General features: G+C 53.1%; 1 protein-coding gene across 1 annotated transcript in view; it reads right to left on the reverse strand.

Annotated features, from left to right (window-relative positions):
• The window catches only part of LOC119976206, a 100470-nt gene extending 81661 nt beyond the window's left edge, over positions 1–18809 (reverse strand). The window contains exons 1-4 of the mRNA XM_038816518.1: positions 18657–18809; positions 18462–18557; positions 6746–6842; positions 6416–6558 (exon numbers count right to left, since the gene is read on the reverse strand). Of these exons, the coding sequence (XP_038672446.1) occupies positions 6416–6558; positions 6746–6842; positions 18462–18504 (283 nt within the window). The 5' untranslated portion in view covers positions 18505–18557; positions 18657–18809. The remainder of the gene's footprint in view (positions 1–6415; positions 6559–6745; positions 6843–18461; positions 18558–18656) is intronic.
• Positions 18810–19614: the final 805 nt, after the last annotated feature.

Consider the following 19614-nt stretch of genomic DNA (forward strand, 5'->3'; position numbering starts at 1 on the left):
CTATGCCTGGGTAGGTCGCACGGTCGGCAACTCCCGCCGATAACGGACTTTTGGGCTCTTTTAAGGAGCCTCAGCGGCATTTGTTTGATGATTCCCGGTGTGGGAAGGTAGCAGTGAGGGTCCCCCAGCACTGTATGGAGTGGACCAGGTGCGGAGCGGTCAAAAAAATGGCTTTAGAGCAGAGAGGAGAACGGGCACGAAAAACAAGATGGTGGCGTGCGGGGACCAGGCAACATGGGCCCAGTGGTCTCGGGAGCAGCAGGAGTTTTTAAAAAGCTGCTTTGTTGACTTGAAGGCGGAGATGTTGGCCCCTATGAAGACGTCGATTGAACGGTTGGTGGAAACCCAGAAGATGCAGGGGACGGCGATTAAGGAGGTGCAGCAGAAGGTCTCTGACAACGAGGATGAGATTCTAGGCCTGGCGGTTAAAGTAGAAGCGCACGAGGCGCTTCACAAAAAATGGCAGGAGGAGCTGGAGGACCTGGAGAACAGGTCGAGGAGGCAGAACCTGCGAATTCTGGGTCTCCCTGATGGCGTGGAGGGGTCGGATGCTGGGGCGTATGTGACCGCGATGCTGAGCACGCTGATGGGTGCGGGGGCCTTCTCGAGGCCCCTGGAGCTGGATGGAGTGCACAGAGTCCTGGCAAGGAAGCCGAGGGCGAACGAACCGGCGAGGGCGATGGTGGTGAGGATTCACCGTTTCACCGACAGGGACTGTGTCCTGCGATGGGCGAAGAAGGAGCGGAGTAGCAGGTGGGAGAATACCGAGATCCGTATCTATCAGGCTGGAGTGCAGAGCTGGCCAAGAAGCAGACAGGATTCAACCGGGCTAAGGCGATCCTCCACGGGATGGGGGTGAAGTTCGGGCTGTTACAGCCGGCGAGACTGTGGGTCACATACCAGGACCGACACCACTATTTTGATATGCCGGATGAGGCGTGGACTTTTATCAAAAACGAGAAGCTGGACTTGAATTAATGGTTTGCAGTATGTTATGTGGGATGTTGATGAAGGAGTGGGGGCGATGCTTGTTCGGCTGGGGTTTACTTCTTTTTTCCCCCGTGTTTTCTTGGGAATGGGGGGGCCCGTAGCCCGGGGCCCTCGGGGACTGGGGTGAGGTTGCAGTTAAAGGGAACTGCGCCACAGGGGGCGGGGTCAGCCCAGGCAGGGAGCGTGGCTTTTTCCCGCGAAATGGTGGGGGCGGTACCTGAAGCGGGGGGGGGCTGTGTTCGATGTCCTCGTTGGTCTATATGGGGGGGGGGGGGTGACTACCCCACTTTGGTGGGGGGAGGGCTGGGTGATTTGGATGGGAAAACCAAAAGGGGATCGGAGGTTGAGGCGGGAGCGGCCGGGGTCAGCATGAGTCAGCTGGCTTACGGGAGTGCAATGGAGGGGGTAGGGGGGTTAAGCAGTTGCTTGGCCAGGGAAGGGGGGGGGGGGTTTAGGGGGAGGAACTGGGTTTCTGCTGTGCTGAGTGAGGGGGAGTTGACGGTAAGAGGGAGAGTCTGGGTGGGGAGCCTCCGCCTGGGGGGCTGGAGAGTGCGGGAGTCGTGGGCACGTGGCTGGCCTAGAAAAGGAGATGGCTAGTCGGCAGGGGGGTGGCGGGTAGCCCACCGATCCGGCTGATCACGTGGAACATGAGAGGCTTGAACGGGCCGGTCAAGAGGGCCCGAGTGTTTTCGCACTTAAAGGGGCCTGAAGGCAGACGTAGCCATGCTACAGGAAACACACCTGAAGATCGCAGACCAAACTAGGCTGAGGAAGGGATGGGTGGGACAGTTTTTTCACTCAGGGTTGGATGCGAAAAACAGGGGGGGTCGCAATTTTGGTGAGTAAGCGGGTGGCATTTGAGGCGGCGGGTATTGTGGAGGATAAAGGGGGTCGATATGTTATGGTGAGTGGTAAGCTGCAGGGGGCCCGGGTGGTGCTGGTGAATGTGTGTGCTCCGAACTGGGACGATGCAGGGTTCATGAAGCGGATGTTGAGTCGGATCCCGGATTTGGAGGCAAGTAGTTTGATAATGGCGGGGGGGGACTTTAATACGGTTCTGGACCAGACACTGGATCGGTCAGAGATCGAGGTCGGGTAAGAGACCGGCAGCGGCCAAGGTCCTGAGGGGGTTCATGGACCAGATGGGGGGAGTGGATCCGTGGAGATTTGCTAGGCCAAGGGCGAGGGAGTTTTCCTTGTTCTCCCATGTACACAAGGCTTACTCGCGGATAGATTTTTTTTGTGGTAAACAGGGCGCTAATCCCGAAAGTGGAGGGGGTGGAGTACTCGGCCATTGCGATCTCGGACCATGCCCCACGCTGGGTGGACCTGAAGATGGGGGAGGAGAGAGGTCAGCACCCGTTGTGGCGAATGGACGTGGGACTACTGGCGAATGAGGAGGTCTGTGGGTGGATACGGTGGTGTATCCAAAGATATGTGGAGGCCAATGGTAATGGGGAGGTGTCGATGAGTGTGGTCTGGGAGGCGCTGAAGGCGGTGGTCAGGGGGGAGTTAATTTCAATCAGGGCCCACAGAGAGAAGAGGGAGAGTATGGAGAGGGAGCGATTGGTGGGGAGATACTGAGGGTGGATAGGAAATATGTGGAATCCCCCGAGGAGGGGCTGTTGAAGGAGCGTCGGAGCCTCCAGACGGAGTTTGACTTGCTAACCATGGGGAAGGCTGAGGCCCAGTTGAGGAAGCTACAAGGAGCAGTATATGACGGTGGGGAGAAGGCAAGCCGGATGTTGGCACATCAGCTGCGGAAGAGGGAGGCGGCTAGGGAGATTGGGGGAATTAGAGATAGGAGGGGGGACACGGTGCGGAGTCCAGCTAAAATAAATGAGGTCTTTAAGCACTTTTATGGGGCGCGATTCTCCGAAACGGAGAGAAACAGCCGACGCCGAAGTGAATCCCAGAGTGTTTCACTCCGGCGTCAGAGCCCCCCCCCCCCCCCCCCCCCCCCCCGGGGCTAGGAGCGGCGGTACGCAAATCTCGGGCACCGGGCCTTGACGCTTGCGTCAAAGCAGCGCGCCGAGATTGACGCGGCCAGCGGCGCCTAAGTGACGTCAGCCGCACATGCGCAGGTTGGCCAGCTCCAACCCGTGCATGCGCGGTTGCCATCCTCCCCTCCGCTGCCCCGCAAGATATGGCGGCTTGATCTTGCGGGGCGGCGGAGGGAAAAGAGTGCCTCTCTTAGAGATGCCGGCCCGACGATCGGTGGGCACCAATCGCGGGACAGACATCTGAAGAGCACACCCGTGGTGCTCGATCCTCCCTCCGCCACCCACAGGCCCCACACTTACCGGTTGCGCGATGTTCATGCCGGCAGTGACCAGGTGTGGTTGACGTCAGCGTAAACCGGTCGGGTTCATCAGGCCGCTCGGCCCATCCAGGCAGAAGAATCGCCAGTCACCGTGAGAAACGGCAAGCGCCGATTCTCCAAGCGGCGTGTCACAAAACGCGACACGCCATTTTGGGGGGTGGGAGAATCGCAGAGGGTGCAAGGGCGACGTGTCGTGATTCGCCCGGTCCTCCCGCGATTCTCCCACCCGGCGTGGGGAGCGGAGAATTGCGCCCACGGTGAATTGTACGAGTCAGAACTGGATGTGACAGTTCCGGACCAACTTAGGTTCCCAAAGGTGGAGGAAGGTCGGTTAGAGGGATTGGGGGCTCCGATTGGGATGGAGGAGTTGGCTAAGGGGTTGGGGAGTATGAAGTCGGGCAAGGACCCGGGGCCAGATGGATTCCCCGTTGAGTTCTACAGGAAGTTCTTGGAGCTGTTGGGCCTGCTGTTGCTGAGAACCTGAGGCGAAGGAAAAGGGAATCCTTCCCCCGACGATGTCGCAGGCTTTGATCTCGCTTATCCTCAAGCATGATAGGATCCGTGCAATGCGGCTCCTATAGGCCAATTTTGCTTCATAATGTAGATGCTAAACTGTTGGCGAAGGTCCTGGAAACTAGGATTGAGGATTGTGTCCCGGGAGTGATTCATGAGAATCAGACGATGTTTGTGAAGGGCAGGCAGCTGAACACGAATGTGTGAAGGCTCCTGAATGTGATCATGATGCCCTCAGAGGGGGGGGGAGGATGCAGAAGGGTAGCGGCAATGGACACAGAGAAAGCCTTTGATCGAGTGGAGTGGGAGTACTTGTGGGAGGTGTGAGGCAGGTTTGGGTTTGGGGAGGAATTCATAGGATGGGTCAAATTGTTGTACCAGGCCCTGGTAGTGAGTGCTTCGACAAACCGGCTGCGGTCAGAGTATTTCAGGTTATATCGTGGAACGAGGCAGGGGTGCCCTTTGTCCCCCCCCCTGCCGTTTGCACTGCCGATTGAGCTGCTGGCCATGGCGTTGAGAGAATCCAGAAACTGGAGGGGATTGGTCCGGGGGTGGGGGGATGGAACACTGCGTTTCACTGTATGCGGATGACCTGCTTTTGCATATTGCGGATCCGGTGGAGGGGATGGGGAGGTTATGCAGATTCCTAGGGATTTTGGAAACTTCTCGGGATACAAGTTAAATGTGGGGAAAAGCGAGCTTTTTGTGGTGCCTGCGAAGGGCTAGGAAAGGAGATTGGGGGAGCTACCGCTCAAGATGGTGGAGAAGAGCTTTCGGTACTTGGGTAGCCAGACAGCCAAGAGTTGGGCGGTTTTACACAAGCTCAATTTAGCGCGCCTGGTGGATCAGATGGAGGAGGACTTTAGGAGGTGGGATGTGTTGCCACTCTCCCTGGCGGGTAGGGTGCAGTCACTAAAAATGACGGTTCTCCCTAGGTTCCCGTTCGCCTTCCAGTGCCTGCCTATGCTCATCCCCAAGTCCTTCTTTAAGCGGGTAAATAGGAGTATTACCGGATTTGTGTGGGCAAATAAGAGACTGTTTTTGGAGCGCAGTCGGGAGGAAGGTGGGTTGGCACTGCTGAACTTGTGCAGCTATTACTGGGCAGCGAATGTGTCTATGATTCGGAAGTGGGTAACGGAGGGAGAGGGGGCGGCGTGGATATGGCGAGAAGTGTCGTCCTGTATAAGCACTAGCTTGGGGGCACTGGTGACGGCACCGTTGCCGCTTGCACGAGCCCGGTGGTGGCGGCGACATTGAGGGTCTGGGGGCAGTGGAGACAGCATAGGGAGCAGGTGGGGCCTCAGTTTGGACCCCGATACGGAACAATCATAGGTTCGTTCCAGGTACGATAGATGGTGGGTTCCTAAGTTGGCATAGGGCGGGAATCAAAAGAATGAGGGACTTATTTATTGATGGTACCTTTGCCAGTCAGAAGGCGCTGGAAGAGAAATTTGGGCTACCCCCGGGGAATACCTTTAGGTACATGCAGGTTCGGGTATTCGTGAAAAAGCAGGTGCGGGAATTCCCACAGCTGCCTGCTCGGAGGATACAGGACAGGTCTCGGGCGTGTGGGTTGGGGATGGCAAGATATCGGAAATATACCAGGAGCTGCAGGTGGCGGAGGAGATCTCAGTGGAAAAGCTGAAGGGCAAGTGGGAGGAGGAGCAGGGTGAGGAGCTGGATGAGGGCCTGTGGGCTGACGCCCTGGGCAGGGTCAATTCCTCCTCATCTTGCGCCAGGCTTAGCCTGATTCAGTTTAAAGTGGCGCATTGGGCTAATATGACAGGGGCGAGAATGAGTAAGTTTTTGGGGGTAGAGGACAGGTGTGTGAGGTGTTCAGGGAGCCCAGCTAATCATGCTCATATATTCTGGGCATGCCCGGCACTTACGGAATGTTGGAGGGGCTTTGCAAAGGCTATATCCAAGATCTTGGACACGCGGGTAAAATCGAGCTGGGGGATAGCGATATTTGGGATATCGGATGATCCGGGAGTGCAGGTGTCGAAAGAGGCCAGAGTCCTGACCTTTGCCTCCTTGGTAGCCCGGAGAAGGCTCTTGTTAATGTGGAGGGATGCAAATCCTCCAAGCGTGGAGGCTTGGGTCAGTGACATGGCAGGATTTCTCAGGTTGGAGAAGATACAGTTTGCCTCGTGAGGGTCTCTGCAGGGGTTCTCCAGGCAGCGGCAACCGTTCCTTGACTTTCTCGCGGAACGATAGGTGAAGGACGGCAGCAGCAGCAATCCGGGGGGGGGGGGGGGGGGGGGGGGGGGTGGAGGCAGTGGATGGGATGGGTGAACTGTTTTCACATTATTTGTTAGGGGCGTGTGCCCCATTTTGTTTTGTTTGTTAAATTCTTGGCTGGATAGAGGGTTAAGTGGTTCTTGTTGATATATTGCTTTGTTTTCTTTGCACTATCTTCTTTTTTCTAGTGTTTTGTAAAAATTATTGAAAAATTTGGAATAAAAACATTTTTTTAAAAAAGAATGCTTTTGATGAACTGGCAAATATGTGACATTTTAAAAGATATACTATTGTTCATGATAATTGGCAGCTGATATATATTGGCTTTTGCTGCATGTTGTTACTTACCATCTTTCTCACTCATGCCCAGGTTCCTTGTAATCCCACGTGTTTGTGCTGTCCTTTTTGCACCTAAATCTGTAAACAGTGCATCAAGGTGGTAGCAAATGCTGGTTTTCTTATCAAGCGTTTCCGGAGGATTTTGCACAAATCTAATGGGAGGATTATTTGTTTAATAATGTTAAACATTTCCAGTAGAGTATGACTTTTACATAACGCATTACTTGCTTTTAGTATGTAAATATTCAAACCTAAAACATTTTACACTTCAAACTCATTAGAATACATGTGGCTGAGATATACTTGGAAGCTCATTATTATTTAATTAACTGTACAGACCTGCTGATAGTTTCCTTCATTTCAGGAGTCATGTAGAGAGTCTGAAGCAATGTATTCAGGTAGCAAGTGGCTCCTTGGTTTTTTATTCCGGAAAAACCTAATTATAAATAAAAACTTCAATAACAGTGATCACTAATGTAGAAATCGTGGAGTTTCTTGACAGACGATAAACAAATGAATGCTCGTTTCCATGTACCTGTGTGTATTCCAGATTTCCTGGGAGGGATTCTCTGACCCCGGGCCGGGTCGAAGAATCGCCGGGGTACGGGTGGGGGGGTAGGGCGCGATTCACGCGATGCCGGTCCCCCGATTCTCCGGTCACCGCAGCCCCCGAGCGAATCTCCACGTGGGATGGCCGAGTGACCGGCGAGGTAGGCCGAGTCCCGCCGGCGCCATTCACATGTGGTCCTACCCGGCGGGACCTCGGCGTCCATCCTAAGGGGGGCAGCCAGGTGGGAGGAAGGGGGGGGAGTCCGACCTCAGGGGGGGGCGTCCATCGTGGCCTGGACCACGATCGGGGCCTATCGATTGGCAGGCCAGCTTCTCCTGATGGGGGCTTCTTTTACTCCGCGCTGGACCCCTGTAGCTCTCCACCATGTTGCATTGAGGCCAGTGCGGAGAAGGCAACTAGCGCGCATGCGCGGGTTTGCGCTGGTCACAGCGCGCATGCGCAGGCCCGCGGCGCCCATTTGACGGCGGTAACGTTAGCTGGAGCTGCGTGAGTCACTCCAGTGCCGTGCTGGCCCCCTGTAGGGCACAGGATCGCTGAACCTGGGGGCCTGTTAGCCTCAGGATCAAAGAATCCTGCCCCCTATCTCTGTGGAATTCTGTTGCATTTTTCACACTAATTTTAAAAAAGAATACATGTCACAGAACAAATGTTTTACTGTGGTAATTTTAAATAAATATAAATAAGCAACTTATGTTTATAATAAAGTCTTTATTGGTGTCACAAGTAGGCTTACATTAAGACTGCAATGAAGTTACTGTGAAAAGCCCCCAGTCGCCACACTATCGCACCTGTTCGGGTACACAGAGAAAGAATTCAGAATATCCAATTCACCTAACAAGTACGTCTATTGGGACTTGTGGGAGGAAACCAGAGCACCCGGAAGAAACACACACGGACACAGGGAGAACGTGCAGACTCTACACAGACAGAGACTCGAGCCAGGAATCAAACCCGGTTCCTGGCGCTGCGAAGCAACAGTGCTAACCACTGTGCTACAATGTCACAATGTTATACATGTCACAAGGTTGGATATTGCGAAATCAAGCTGAAGAGTTCAAATATTTTCCTATCTTTTGTTGTCAATCCCAACATCGATGCTAATCGGGAATACCAATCAGGGATAGCATAAGTAAATAATTTTTATTTATTCATTTTCGGGATGTTAGCTTCGCTGCCTAGGCCAGTAGTTATTGCCCATTCCTAATTACCTTTGAGGAAGTGGTGGTGAACTGCCATCGTGAACTGCTGCAGTCCATGTGGTTTAGGTACACGCAAAGGCTGTTCGGAAGGGAGTTCCAGAATAGTGACCCAGTCACAATGAAGGAATCAATATATTTCGAGGTCAGGATGGTGAATGGTTGGAGGGGAACTGCCAGGTGGTGGTGTTCCCTTGTGTATGCTGCCCTGATACATCTACATGGTAATGGTTGTCCATTTGGAAGGTGCTGTGTAAGGAGCCTTGGTGCGTTCCTGCAGTGCATCTTGTTGATGATACACACTGCTGCCACTGTTCATAGATGGTTAAGAGGTGCCAATCAAGTGGGCTTCTTTGGATGGTGTCAACAGTCTTTAGTGTTGTTGAGCTGCACCCAGGCAAGTGGGCAATATTCCATCACACTCCTGACCTGTGCCTTTTAGATGGTGGATAGGCTTTAGGGAGTCAGGAGGTGAGTTACTTGCCGCAGGATTCCTAATCTTTGACTTGCTCTTGTAATCACATTATTTACATGGATAGTCCAGTTCAGTTTTTGGTCAATGGTAATGCCTTGTGTGGTCCGAATGTTACTTATCATTTGTCAGTCCAAGCCTGGATATTGTCCAAATCTTGCTGAAGTTGGACATGGACTATATCAGTATCTGACGATTCGTGAATGGTGCTGAACATTGAGCAGTCATCAGCGAACTTCCCCACTCTTGAACTTACAATAGAAGGACGACCATTGATGAGCAGCTGAAGATGACTGGGCCTATGACACTACCCTGAGGAATTCCTGCAGTGATATCCTGTGTCTGAGATGATTGACCTTCAACCATCACAACCATCTTCCTTTGTGTGAGGTATGATTACAACCAGTACAACCAGCCTCTGTGCTCTGTCCGATGCGTGCGGGGGTTGGGTGGGAAATGAGTGCCTGTGTGTGTGAAGGGTGATAAGAGGTCGAGCTCAGGTGAGTGTGGCGTGCACCCCCCCCCCCTCCCCCCGGGTCGCTTCCATTTGACTCCACATTTGCTAGGGCTCCTCGGTCCCTTACTCAGTCAAATGCTGACATGGGCCGGGGTTCTCCGATATCGCGGCCAAGTTCTGACGCCGGCGTCAAAAGCGGTGCGAGCAACTCCAGCGTCGAGCTGAGCAAAAGTGCGTATAATAAAAAGTGTGCCACGGAAGGGGCTCGCATGGGAGTCACGGGAAGTGTGACGGCGCAGCCTGGAATGGAGCCACAGACGCGCGCAGCGTAATTGACGCCACGTTACTCTTAAAGAGATGCCACCCGCACAGACACAGGCCAACGCGGGAAGATGGCCCCATCCCCGCGCAGCGCCAAAATTCCAGGACCGTGACATGGAGATGCTCCTGGATGCCGTGGTACAAAGGAGGGAGGCCTTGTACCCCGACAAGGCCGCAGGGTCGCTGCCAACACCACCCGGCGCCTGTGGAGGGAGGTGGGAGAAGCAACCCCCCCATACATGGCTAGGGCACGTGTATGAACTGTCTGTCATTAAACTCACTTTTACACCTACGGAAGCTGCCTCTGTGCTCTGTCCGATGCGTGCGGTGGTGGGGTGGGAAGTGAGTGCCTGTGTGTGTGAAGGGTGATGAGGTCGAGCTGAGGTGCGTGTGGCGTGCACCCCCCCCCCCCCCCCCCTCCCCCCGGGCGAACTTAATCTTCTCCAGGCCGAGGAGAAAGCTCGCCATGTCGGTTAACTAGGCCGCCGATTTCGGGGGCTTTGAGTCCCTCCAAGCTAATAATATCCGTCTCCGGGCTACCAGGGAGGCAAAGGCCAGAACGTCTGCCTCTTTCTCCTCCTGGACTCCTGGATCTTCCGACAACCCAAAACTCGCCACCTCCGGACTCATTGCCACCCTTGTTTTCAATACTCTGGACATGACGTCCGCAAACCCCTGCCAATATCCCTGAAGTTTTGGACACGCCCACAAAATGTGGACATGTTTCGCTGGTATTCTCGCACATTTTATACACCTGTCCTCCACCCCAAAGAATCTACTCATCCAGGCCATTGTCATATGGGCCCGGTGGACCACCTTCAATTAGCTCAAGCTGAGCCTAGTGCATGTAGCAGTCGTGTTGACTCTGCTCAACGCGTCCGCCCATAATAAGTCCTCCATCTCTCCACCAAGCTCCTCCTCCTACTTGTGCTTCAGCTCCTCGGTCTGCGTCTCCTCCGCCCCCATTAGTTCTTTGTAGATGTCCGAGACATTCCCACCCATCCCCTAGACACTACCCTATCCTGGATCCTCCTTAGTGGCAAGAGTGGGAAGGGTGATACCTGCCTGCGCAGAAAGTCCCGCACCTGTAAAAAGGCTGCTGGAGAAGTTGGAGGATCTGGTGAACAGAGCTCGCCAGCAGAACTTAAGAATTGTCGGTCTCCCTAAAGGGGCTGAGGGGGCTGATGCTGGCATGTTTGTGGTGAGTATGTTCCAGAAGCTTCTGGGGGAGGGGGCTTTTCCCCCACCATTGGAGGTGGACAGGGCGTACAGGGCGATGGCGAGGAAGCCACGGCCAGCGGACCCCCCCAAGGGCGATGGTGGTCCGGTTCCACAGACCTTTGGATAAGGAGTGTGTTCTCCAGTGGGATAAGCATACTAGGAGCTGCAAATGGGACAATAGCATATTGCATGTCTACCAGGACCTGAGTGTGGAGATGGCCAGAAGGAAGGCAGGGTTCAGGTAATTGAAGGAGATCCTGTTTCAGAAGAAGGTGAAATTTGGGCTGCTTTACCCGGCACGTCTGTGGATTACGCACGAGTACCAGCACCATTATTTTGAATCACCCGAAGACAAGATGGACGTTGCCAAGAAGAAGGGGCTGGTGCAGAACTGAGAACTTTTTGGTTTTAAGTTTTAACTTTTACGAGTGATGTGTATATGTTTTGATTGTCGTTTTTCTTCCGCTTTTAAGTTTGGGGAAAGATGGGGAAGTAAAAGTTATTCGGTTTCTATGGGTTTTCGGTATTTTGGTGGGGATGGCTGGTGAGGGCTTTTGACTTTTTATTATTTTGATTTGCACTATTTTGGGGGGTTCTTTGTGGGTTTCTTGTTTTGGGTTGTCTCCTATGGTAATTGTGAGATTGTTCAGTCTCGGTTTGATGAGGGAAGTGGTTTCCATGGGCGGAGGGTGGTGGTGGGGGGGGGAGGAGAGTAGGGAACAATAGGTGGGAGATTTCTTGGCGCCAGAGGCGAGAGTCACCAGGCTAGCTGGGTGAGCTAGTCTACGGAAGCACAGTGGGGGGGTGGTGTATATGTTCAATATATGGCAGGGGTTAGGTTACAAGGCGGTGTTCCTGCGGGGGGGGGGGGGTAGTTACTACTCTGACGAGGGAGGGACTTAGGTTTTGGGACAGAGAGGAGGTCGGGGGTGGGGGCTGCCAAGAGGCGGGCCGATGGAGGCGCGGCGCATTGCCTGGGGGCTGATCACCTAGAATGTTAGGGGGTTGAATGGGCCGGTCAAGAGGGCACGTGTGTTCGCGCATCTGAGGGCTTTGAAGGCAGGCGTGGTGATGGTGCAGGAGACACACCTGAAAGTAGCGGATAAAGTGAGGCTAAGGAAGGGTTGGGTCAGTCAGGTCTTTCATTCAGGGCTGGACACCAAGACTAGAGGAGTGGCGATTTTAATCAATAAGCGAGTGCAATTCCAGGTGGGCAGTATAGTCTCGGACGGGGGGCGGCATTATGTCATGGTGAGCGGTAAGCTGGAGGGGAGGAAGGTAGTCTTGGTTAACATGTACGCGCCAAACTGGGACAATGTAGAATTCATAAAGACGGTACTTGGGAAGATACCGGATCTGGACTCGCACAAGTTGGTGGTGGGAGGGGATTTTAATACGGTCATCGCCGCCGGCCTGGACCGGTCGTGTTCGAAAACGGGGAGAGTGCCAGCAATGACAAAGCGTCCATGGAGCAGATGGCGGGGGGGGGGGGGGGGGGGGGGGGGGGGTCGATCCATGGAGGTTTAGGCCGCCGATGGGGAGCGAAGTTTTCTTTTTTTCGCATGTGCAGAAGGTCTATTCCCAGATTGATTTTTCCATTTTGAGCAGGGACTTGCTGGCGGGGGTGATGGACATGCGGTATTTGGCCATCACTATTTTGGATCATGCCCCACACTGGGTGGAACTTCAGGTTTGTGAGGAGAGCTTCCGGCGCCCGCAATGGAGATTGGACGTGGGTTTGTTGGCGGACGAGGCGGTGTGCGAGAGGGTGAGGAAGTGCATGCAGAACTACCTGCAGGTCAATGACACGTGGGGGGGGGGGGGGGGGGGGAGTCTCAGCTGCGGTGGTCTAGGAGGTGCTGAAAGCAGTGGTGAGAGGGGTACTGATTTCGATCCGGGCTCATAGGGACAGGACGGATAGGGCAGAGACAGACCAGCTGGTTAAGAAGATCTTGCAGACAGACAGGAGGTATGCGGTGACCCCGGGGGTGGAGCTCTTAAGGGAATGTCGGAGGCTGCAGGCGGAGTTCGGGGTGTTGTCCACAGGTAAGACAGTGGGGCAGCTTAGAAAGGCGAGGGATGCGTTTTATGAACATGGGGAGAAGGCCAGCAGAATGCTGGCACAGCAGATTAGGAAGAGGGAGGCGGCCAGCGAAATAGAAAAGGTGGTTAATGGGGATGGGAATCTGGTAGGGGACTCGGCAGGGCTAAACAGGGCGTTCAGGGACTTTACAGTAGACTCTATTGTTCGGAACCCCCCACGGGGCCCGAGGGGATGAGACGCTTTTTGGACGGACTGACCTTCCCAAGGGTGGGCAGGGAGCTGGTGGATGAGCTGGGGGTCCTGATCAGGGCCGAAGAAATAGTTGAGGGTGTAGCCACCTAAGATGGCCACAAACGGACACAAAATGGAAGACTGCAAAGAGTGCAGGGTAAACGGACATGTTAAAGAGCAAACTGCTTGCAGAAGCAATTATGCATTGAAACAATTTCAGAAACCAGTTTCCTGGCAGCTGCAGAGATCAGGCAGCGCTGTAAATGGGAAAGCCGTTAACAGAGTAATGAGGTGATACCGGGCAGTCCCAGGTACAATGGATACAATTAAGTATCAATTGATACTTTTAATACAGTAGCAGCCCAGACACGATGGAGCCAGAGAAGCCCAGGACAATGGGTCCTAAGAACCGCCCCAGCCATCAAGGGACGGCCCTAGGATTGGGGAGTTCAAACCATATCGATTGGGAAGAGGCCCAATCGATCCTGAGGAAGCCCGCCCCAAGAGGCGCGGACCCCTGGGACCTATAAAGAGAGGTCCCACGCACGGTTCAGTCTTCTGATTCTTTCTCCTGATTCCGGCTTCTGAATCCAGCCTCGAGACCCCTGTCTTCTCCATCAGCCGATTGAACTGAAGCCGCCAATAAGTAAGTGCCTAACGACGATCGCTACCTGACCCCGGCATTACTTATACCCTTGCCGACCGATAGTGACCCGAAGCCTGCAGCCCAGAACGGAACAAAGGCCTTGTTCCCTGACCTCGCAGTTCCTTCTTAGATAAGTATTAGTTGTTTAGTGGTAGAAGTAAGTTAGTCTTTAGCGTGTGCATGAGTGTTATTATAATTGTGTTATAATAAACTCTAATTGTTTTGGACTTACTAATTGGTGTACAGCTTTATTGCTTTGAACTTGACCTTGATACTTGTGACGGTGTCTTTACGGCACCTGGCGACTCCAGAGCTTAGAACGAGAAACAGAGCCAAGTGAGTGTTAAGCACACTCACCCAAAACGAGCAACAAGGGCTTGAAGGCAATGCAGTCGGGTAAAGCTCTGGGGCCGGACGGGTATCCAGTGGAATTCTACAAGAAATTCTCGGGGATATTAGGGCCGTTGTTGGTCAAGGTTTTCAATGAGGCAAGGGACAGAGGGGTGCTGCCCCCAACGATGTCACAGGCCACTATTTTGTTGATATTGAAGTGGAACAGGAACCCGGAGCTATGTGGGTCTTATAGGCCGATCTCACTGCTTAATGTAGATGCCAAGCTGCTGGCCAAAGTTTTGGCCTCCAGGATTGAAGATTGTCTACCAGAGGGGCTGGTTTAGCTCACTCAGTTAAATCGCTGGCTTTTAAAGCAGACCAAGCAGGCCAGCAGCACGGTTCGATTCCCGTACCAGCCTCCCCGGACAGGCGCCGGAATGTGGCGACTAGGGGCTTTTCACAGTAACTTCATTGAAGCCTACTCGTGACAATAAGCGATTTTCTTTTTTTTAATTTCAGATGTGATTATGGAGGATCAAACCGGATTTGTCAAGGGCAGGCTCTTGGTGGCCAATATAAGAAGGCTGCTCAATGTGATTATGATGCCCCCAGAGAGTAGAGAGGTTGAGGTAGTGGTGGCCATGGATGCGGAGAAGGCGTTTGACCGGGTGGAGTGGGACTATTGTGGGAGGTGCTGGGATGATTTGGGTTCGGTAGGGGCTTCATCGACTGGGTTAAGCTGTTGTACCAGGCCCTGGAGGCTAGTGTAAGGATGACTAGGACGAACTTGTACTATTTTAGACTGCACCGGGGGACAAGACAGGGATGCCCCCTCTCCCCACTGCTGTTTGCGTTAGCTATAGAGTCACTGGCAATTTCTCTGAGAGCTTGAAGGGGCTGGTTTGGGGGGGGGGAGGGGGGGGGGTGGAACATGGGGTCTCGCTGTACGCGAACGACCTGCTCATATGTAGCAGATCCAGGGGCAGGGATGGCTGAGATCGTGGTGACTTTGGGGGAATTTGGCCGGTTTTCAGGATATAAACTGAACATGACAAAGAGCGAGATGTTTGTAGTTCAGGCACGGCGTCAGGAGGGTCGGCTGGGGGAGCTACCGTTCAGGTTAGTGGGGGACAGCTTTAGGTGCCATGGGATAAAAGTGGCGCGCGACTGGGGCCGGTTACACAAGTTGAATTATCCCGGTTGGTCGAACAGATGAGGGGCGAGTTTCGGAGATGGGAAGCGCTACCGCTGTCGCTGGCTGGGAGGGTGCAGACGGTTAAGATGACGGTCCTACCGAGATCTTTATTTGTATTCCAATACCTCCCAATTTTCATCTCGCGGTCCTTTTTAAGAGGATTAATAAAATCATTTTGGGCTTTGTCTGGGCGGGTAAGTCCCCGCGAGTGAAGAAGGTGATGCTCGAGTGGAATCGGGGAGAGGGGTACACTTGCCCTGCCAAACTTCAGCAACTACTATTGGGCGGCCAACATAGCCATGATAAGGAAGTGGGTGGTGAGGGTGGGGGCGGATTGGGAGCGGATGGAGGCAGCCTCATGTCGGGGCACCAGTCTGGGGGCGTTGATAACGGCACCTCTGCCGTTCCCGCCGGCGTGATATTCCACCAGTTCCATGGTGGTGGCGGCCTTGAGGATCTGGGGTCAGTGGAGGAGGTACGTTGGAGCCGGGGGAATATCGGGTTGGGCCCCAATATGTGACAATCACCGGGTTGCCCCGGAGCGCTTGGATGGGGGGTTTCGAGTATGGCGAAGGGCGGGAATTGAGAGGATGGGGGACTTGTTCCTGGAAGGGAGCTTCCCTAGCTTGAGGGTGCTGGAGGAGAAGTTTGAGTTGGCAAGAGGGAACGAGCGGGAGCCGGCAGATGTGCGACTTACTCCCTCAGAGTTGCCACCAGAAGTTTCAGATCTTGCAAGGCATCGCGATCAGGATCCCGCCCACAATGGGCCTTGTATGCCTAAGGGGGTTTAAAACTCACTTAAAGGTGCTGACACCAGATCTAACCGGCTCCCAGCATCTAACACTCCCCAGGGAGACCCCAGCAAGGCGCCATTTAGTACTGTTTCACACAAATGTGGACCAGGTTGAACAACACGCAGGGGTGTCTCCCAGGCCACCGGAGGCCCATGGTGGGCAGGGACAGGGTAGGGTGGCACCATGGCTCTGCCCCTGGCAGTCTGACATTGCAACAGTGTCTGGGTGGCACTGGTAAGTCAGCAGGAGCACACTCAAGGTGCCAGGGTGGCGGTGCCAGGGTGGCACTGCCAACATTTGTGCCTGAGGGGGCCTTGCCTATGAAGGGTAGGTTGAGGGGGGTATGAAGAGTAGCGGGGTGTACGGCATGAATGAAGTGGAATCTGGTAGGTTGGGGGGCTGAAGGATGGGGTCCTGGTAGTGGGCGTGGGAAGGCCTGAAAACGGGGGCCTCAGTGACCCCATAGCGGGGTGTCCTCACATGGGGGGATGTGGGGTAATGCCCATATGTGTGGGAGGTGACATTGCCCATGGGTGGGCGGTGTGGGGTACCCTCAAGTCCACTTCGAGATTGGGGCAACCTTCCAAAATGGTGGCCCGTTCTCTGAGGAGCTGGTCTTGCCAGCAGGTTCAGCTCCCCAGTGATGAAAGTAATTCTAAGTGTGGGCTAGCCCGGAGAGAAACACCCAAGGGTGATTAAGAGTGCAATTTAATGACCGCGGCCATTCGAGCGAGAGCGTAAAATGGGCGTTAGATCACGGGAGAGGCCAAAATCGAGAACCGCGCCAGGCGACGATCGGTTTACAATCTAACAGGCCAGCTCCCATTGGCAAAATTAAGATCCCACTTAAAGCTAATCTCCATACAATTAACGGGAAAGACCCCCTATCAAATGGCCTCCCTTGATCTACCTGCCTCCCCAGCAAGCGGTCAACTGGGCACCAATTAGTACACCTTTTAAAAAATGTGAAGCTGGCGGAATGGCTGTTGTGGGGGTCTGAAGAGATGAGTAACCATCTTCACTGCCAGGAAATCAGCCTGGGGCACTGAGGTTGCTGCCCCAGTGCTTGTTGGGGCGGGGGGGTGGTGGTGGGGGGGGGGGGGGGAATCTCAGCTCCCACGGGACTGCTATAGCAGTTGCTGGATCATGTGTACCCATTACGGGGGCAATTCCAGCCCCTGACTGCCTGCCCCACCGACCACCCAAAACTCCCACTAATCCTGGCCATGTGGCTGAAGGCTATTGCTAATTGGGAATTGGCAATCGTAATTAAGTGAGCACTTCACAGCTCCCAAGTGAATTCCCATGGGTAGGGGTGCCATGAGGTGTGTGAAAATTATTGTTTAGCATCCCAATCAGACGGTGATGCCTGGACACTGTGCCTGAACACTCAAGGAAGCAACACCACGAATGCAGCAGCCGACATCTGAAAACCTAGGGCTGGGGCCTAGCACCGGGGACATTTCCATGACCAGAAGGCAGGTGTGTACACCGGGCAGCAGACCAATGCTAACGTTATGTGCTGGTGTCTGGGGTACAGTGTGTGGGGTCCGGTGATCAGGGGCCCCTTCTGCGGCCGGAAGTGCATGGGCAGGAGGTTTCTGATGTTAGGGGATGTGGGGGGGGGGTGATTTATGGGGGAATGGAGTGTCCCGGAATGGGAGGCAGATCAGTCAGCCTCACATCCTCACATTCCTCCAGATATTACACAAGATGAATAATATCTTGGACCCAGCAGAGGCTGCCCTCGCGGTGCTGGTGGCAGGCCAGGCGGCAAGACGGCGAAGAAAGCGGCGGCAGGAACATCAACAGAGACTTAAGACAGCCCATGTGCGGGCCCAGCCATGCTTGAGTGTTGACTGGGATTGTTTAAAAGCAGCTCCCCCTTGTTAGTGGTGAGCAGCTGGGGCTAGGCAGCGAATATTGGTGAGAATCTTGTGGGAGTTCATTTTTGGCACTAAGTGCTGTTGAATACCGTCCGTGATCTCGCCAACATGGCCGTCGCAAAACACCCCACCAATCGTGCCAAAAAACGTTCCGTTGCGTTGAATCGCGCCCCTGGTAGCGCCCGTGGATTTTTTAATATTGATTTGGGACATTTTACTGTTTTTAAAGGTGCTTTATAAAAAAGGTTGTTGTTTGACCAAGTATTTTTTAAAAAATAACTTGACAGTACCCAACTATTTCCAATTAAGGGGCAATTTAATGAGAGCAATTCACCTGCCCTGCACATCTTTGGGTTGTGGGGGTGAGACCCACGGAAACACCGTACAGTTACCCGGGGTCCTCTTGACCAAGACATTTTTAAACATTTCCTTTCGAAGATTTTCTTTGAATATATTCTGCGTTGGACCATTTTACTAGGTGTTATATTTTGTTATCCTGGTTTATAGCTTCGTTTTCAGCAGTGGCTGCCGACTGAATCCTTTTAGCTGTTTTCTGACAAGTGTATGTGTGCAGTTGGAGATACAAAAAAAATAAAGACTTCCTTCGCCACGGATGTTTCTAGGCAGAGCGGGTTAACGACATTTGTTGATTATTAATTCATTCGATAACAACTTTACAAACCCTTACTTTCAGGACTGTCTCCGGACCGTGGCCTCGATTTCTTCCCCATTTCTTTCACTTTTGCTGTTGTTTTTTTTTCTCGGCTCTTCCTCTCTTGTTAATCTGCAAGTTAATGAAAGGCGTCACTCAACAAACTTGTTTTAGTCATTTCCTTCCGCATTTATAATGGAATTCATAGTGCTTATTTCAATCAGTTATTACGGTGCGGAAAGTGTCTCCCTGATCAGGTCTTCTGATCCCCCTCTGGAGAAACTATAAACCGAGTGTTTCAGAGTAGAGTGACCCCAGCTCTCTGCACTAATATTCAGGACACTCCTAATTTATCACTCACTCGGTACCTCCCACATTCATTCCGATTTGGAACAGAAACAAGTTTCAGTTTCATTGCTAAATGTGCATAATCAAACGTACGCAGCGATATTAAAACAGTACAGGATTCTTCTCAAATGCTGCCGCCTCTAACTTTCCTTCAATTATAGGAAACATCTTTTACTTCGTGTTTATTGAGTTTGAATGAAAAATGTTTTCTTACTAGGTGGGTATGAATTCTCGAAATTTGAATCAATCGGCATGGGTTTTGAACTTAATGGCACCCATTGTTCATGACACTTAAAATGTCCACAGATGTTCAATGGACTTGTACACGGCAATGTACTGTAATCAGAAATCCCTTTCTCTGAGTAATAATCTTTATTATTGTCACAAGTAGGCTTACATTAAGACTGCAGTGAAGTTGCTGTGTAAATCGCCTAATTGCCACACTCCAGCGCCTGTTCAGGTACACAGAGGGAGAATTCAGAATGTCCAATTCACCTAACAAACACGTCTGTCGGGACTTGTGGGAGGAAACCGGAGCACCTGGAGGAAACCCACGCAGACACAGGGAGAACGTGCAGACTCCGCAGTCATCCAAGCGGGAATCGACCTTGGGACTCTCGCACTGTGAAGCAACAGTGTTAACCACTGTGTCACCCTCTGCAAGGAATCTGGGACCCATGTGCACAGGGCAAGCAACAAAAGGGGGATTTTACCTGGGGGGCCAAGGGTCCCATTTGCCTTAACTTGTCCTCGCAAGTTCAAACGCTTGCAAACATTGATCACTGAGACGCTCTGTTCATGCACCCCTTTTAAAATCGTATCATATCATCAATATTGCCTC

This window comes from Scyliorhinus canicula, chromosome 13 (genome assembly GCF_902713615.1).
Source record: "Scyliorhinus canicula chromosome 13, sScyCan1.1, whole genome shotgun sequence".
In the NCBI taxonomy this organism is placed as follows: domain Eukaryota; kingdom Metazoa; phylum Chordata; class Chondrichthyes; order Carcharhiniformes; family Scyliorhinidae; genus Scyliorhinus; species Scyliorhinus canicula.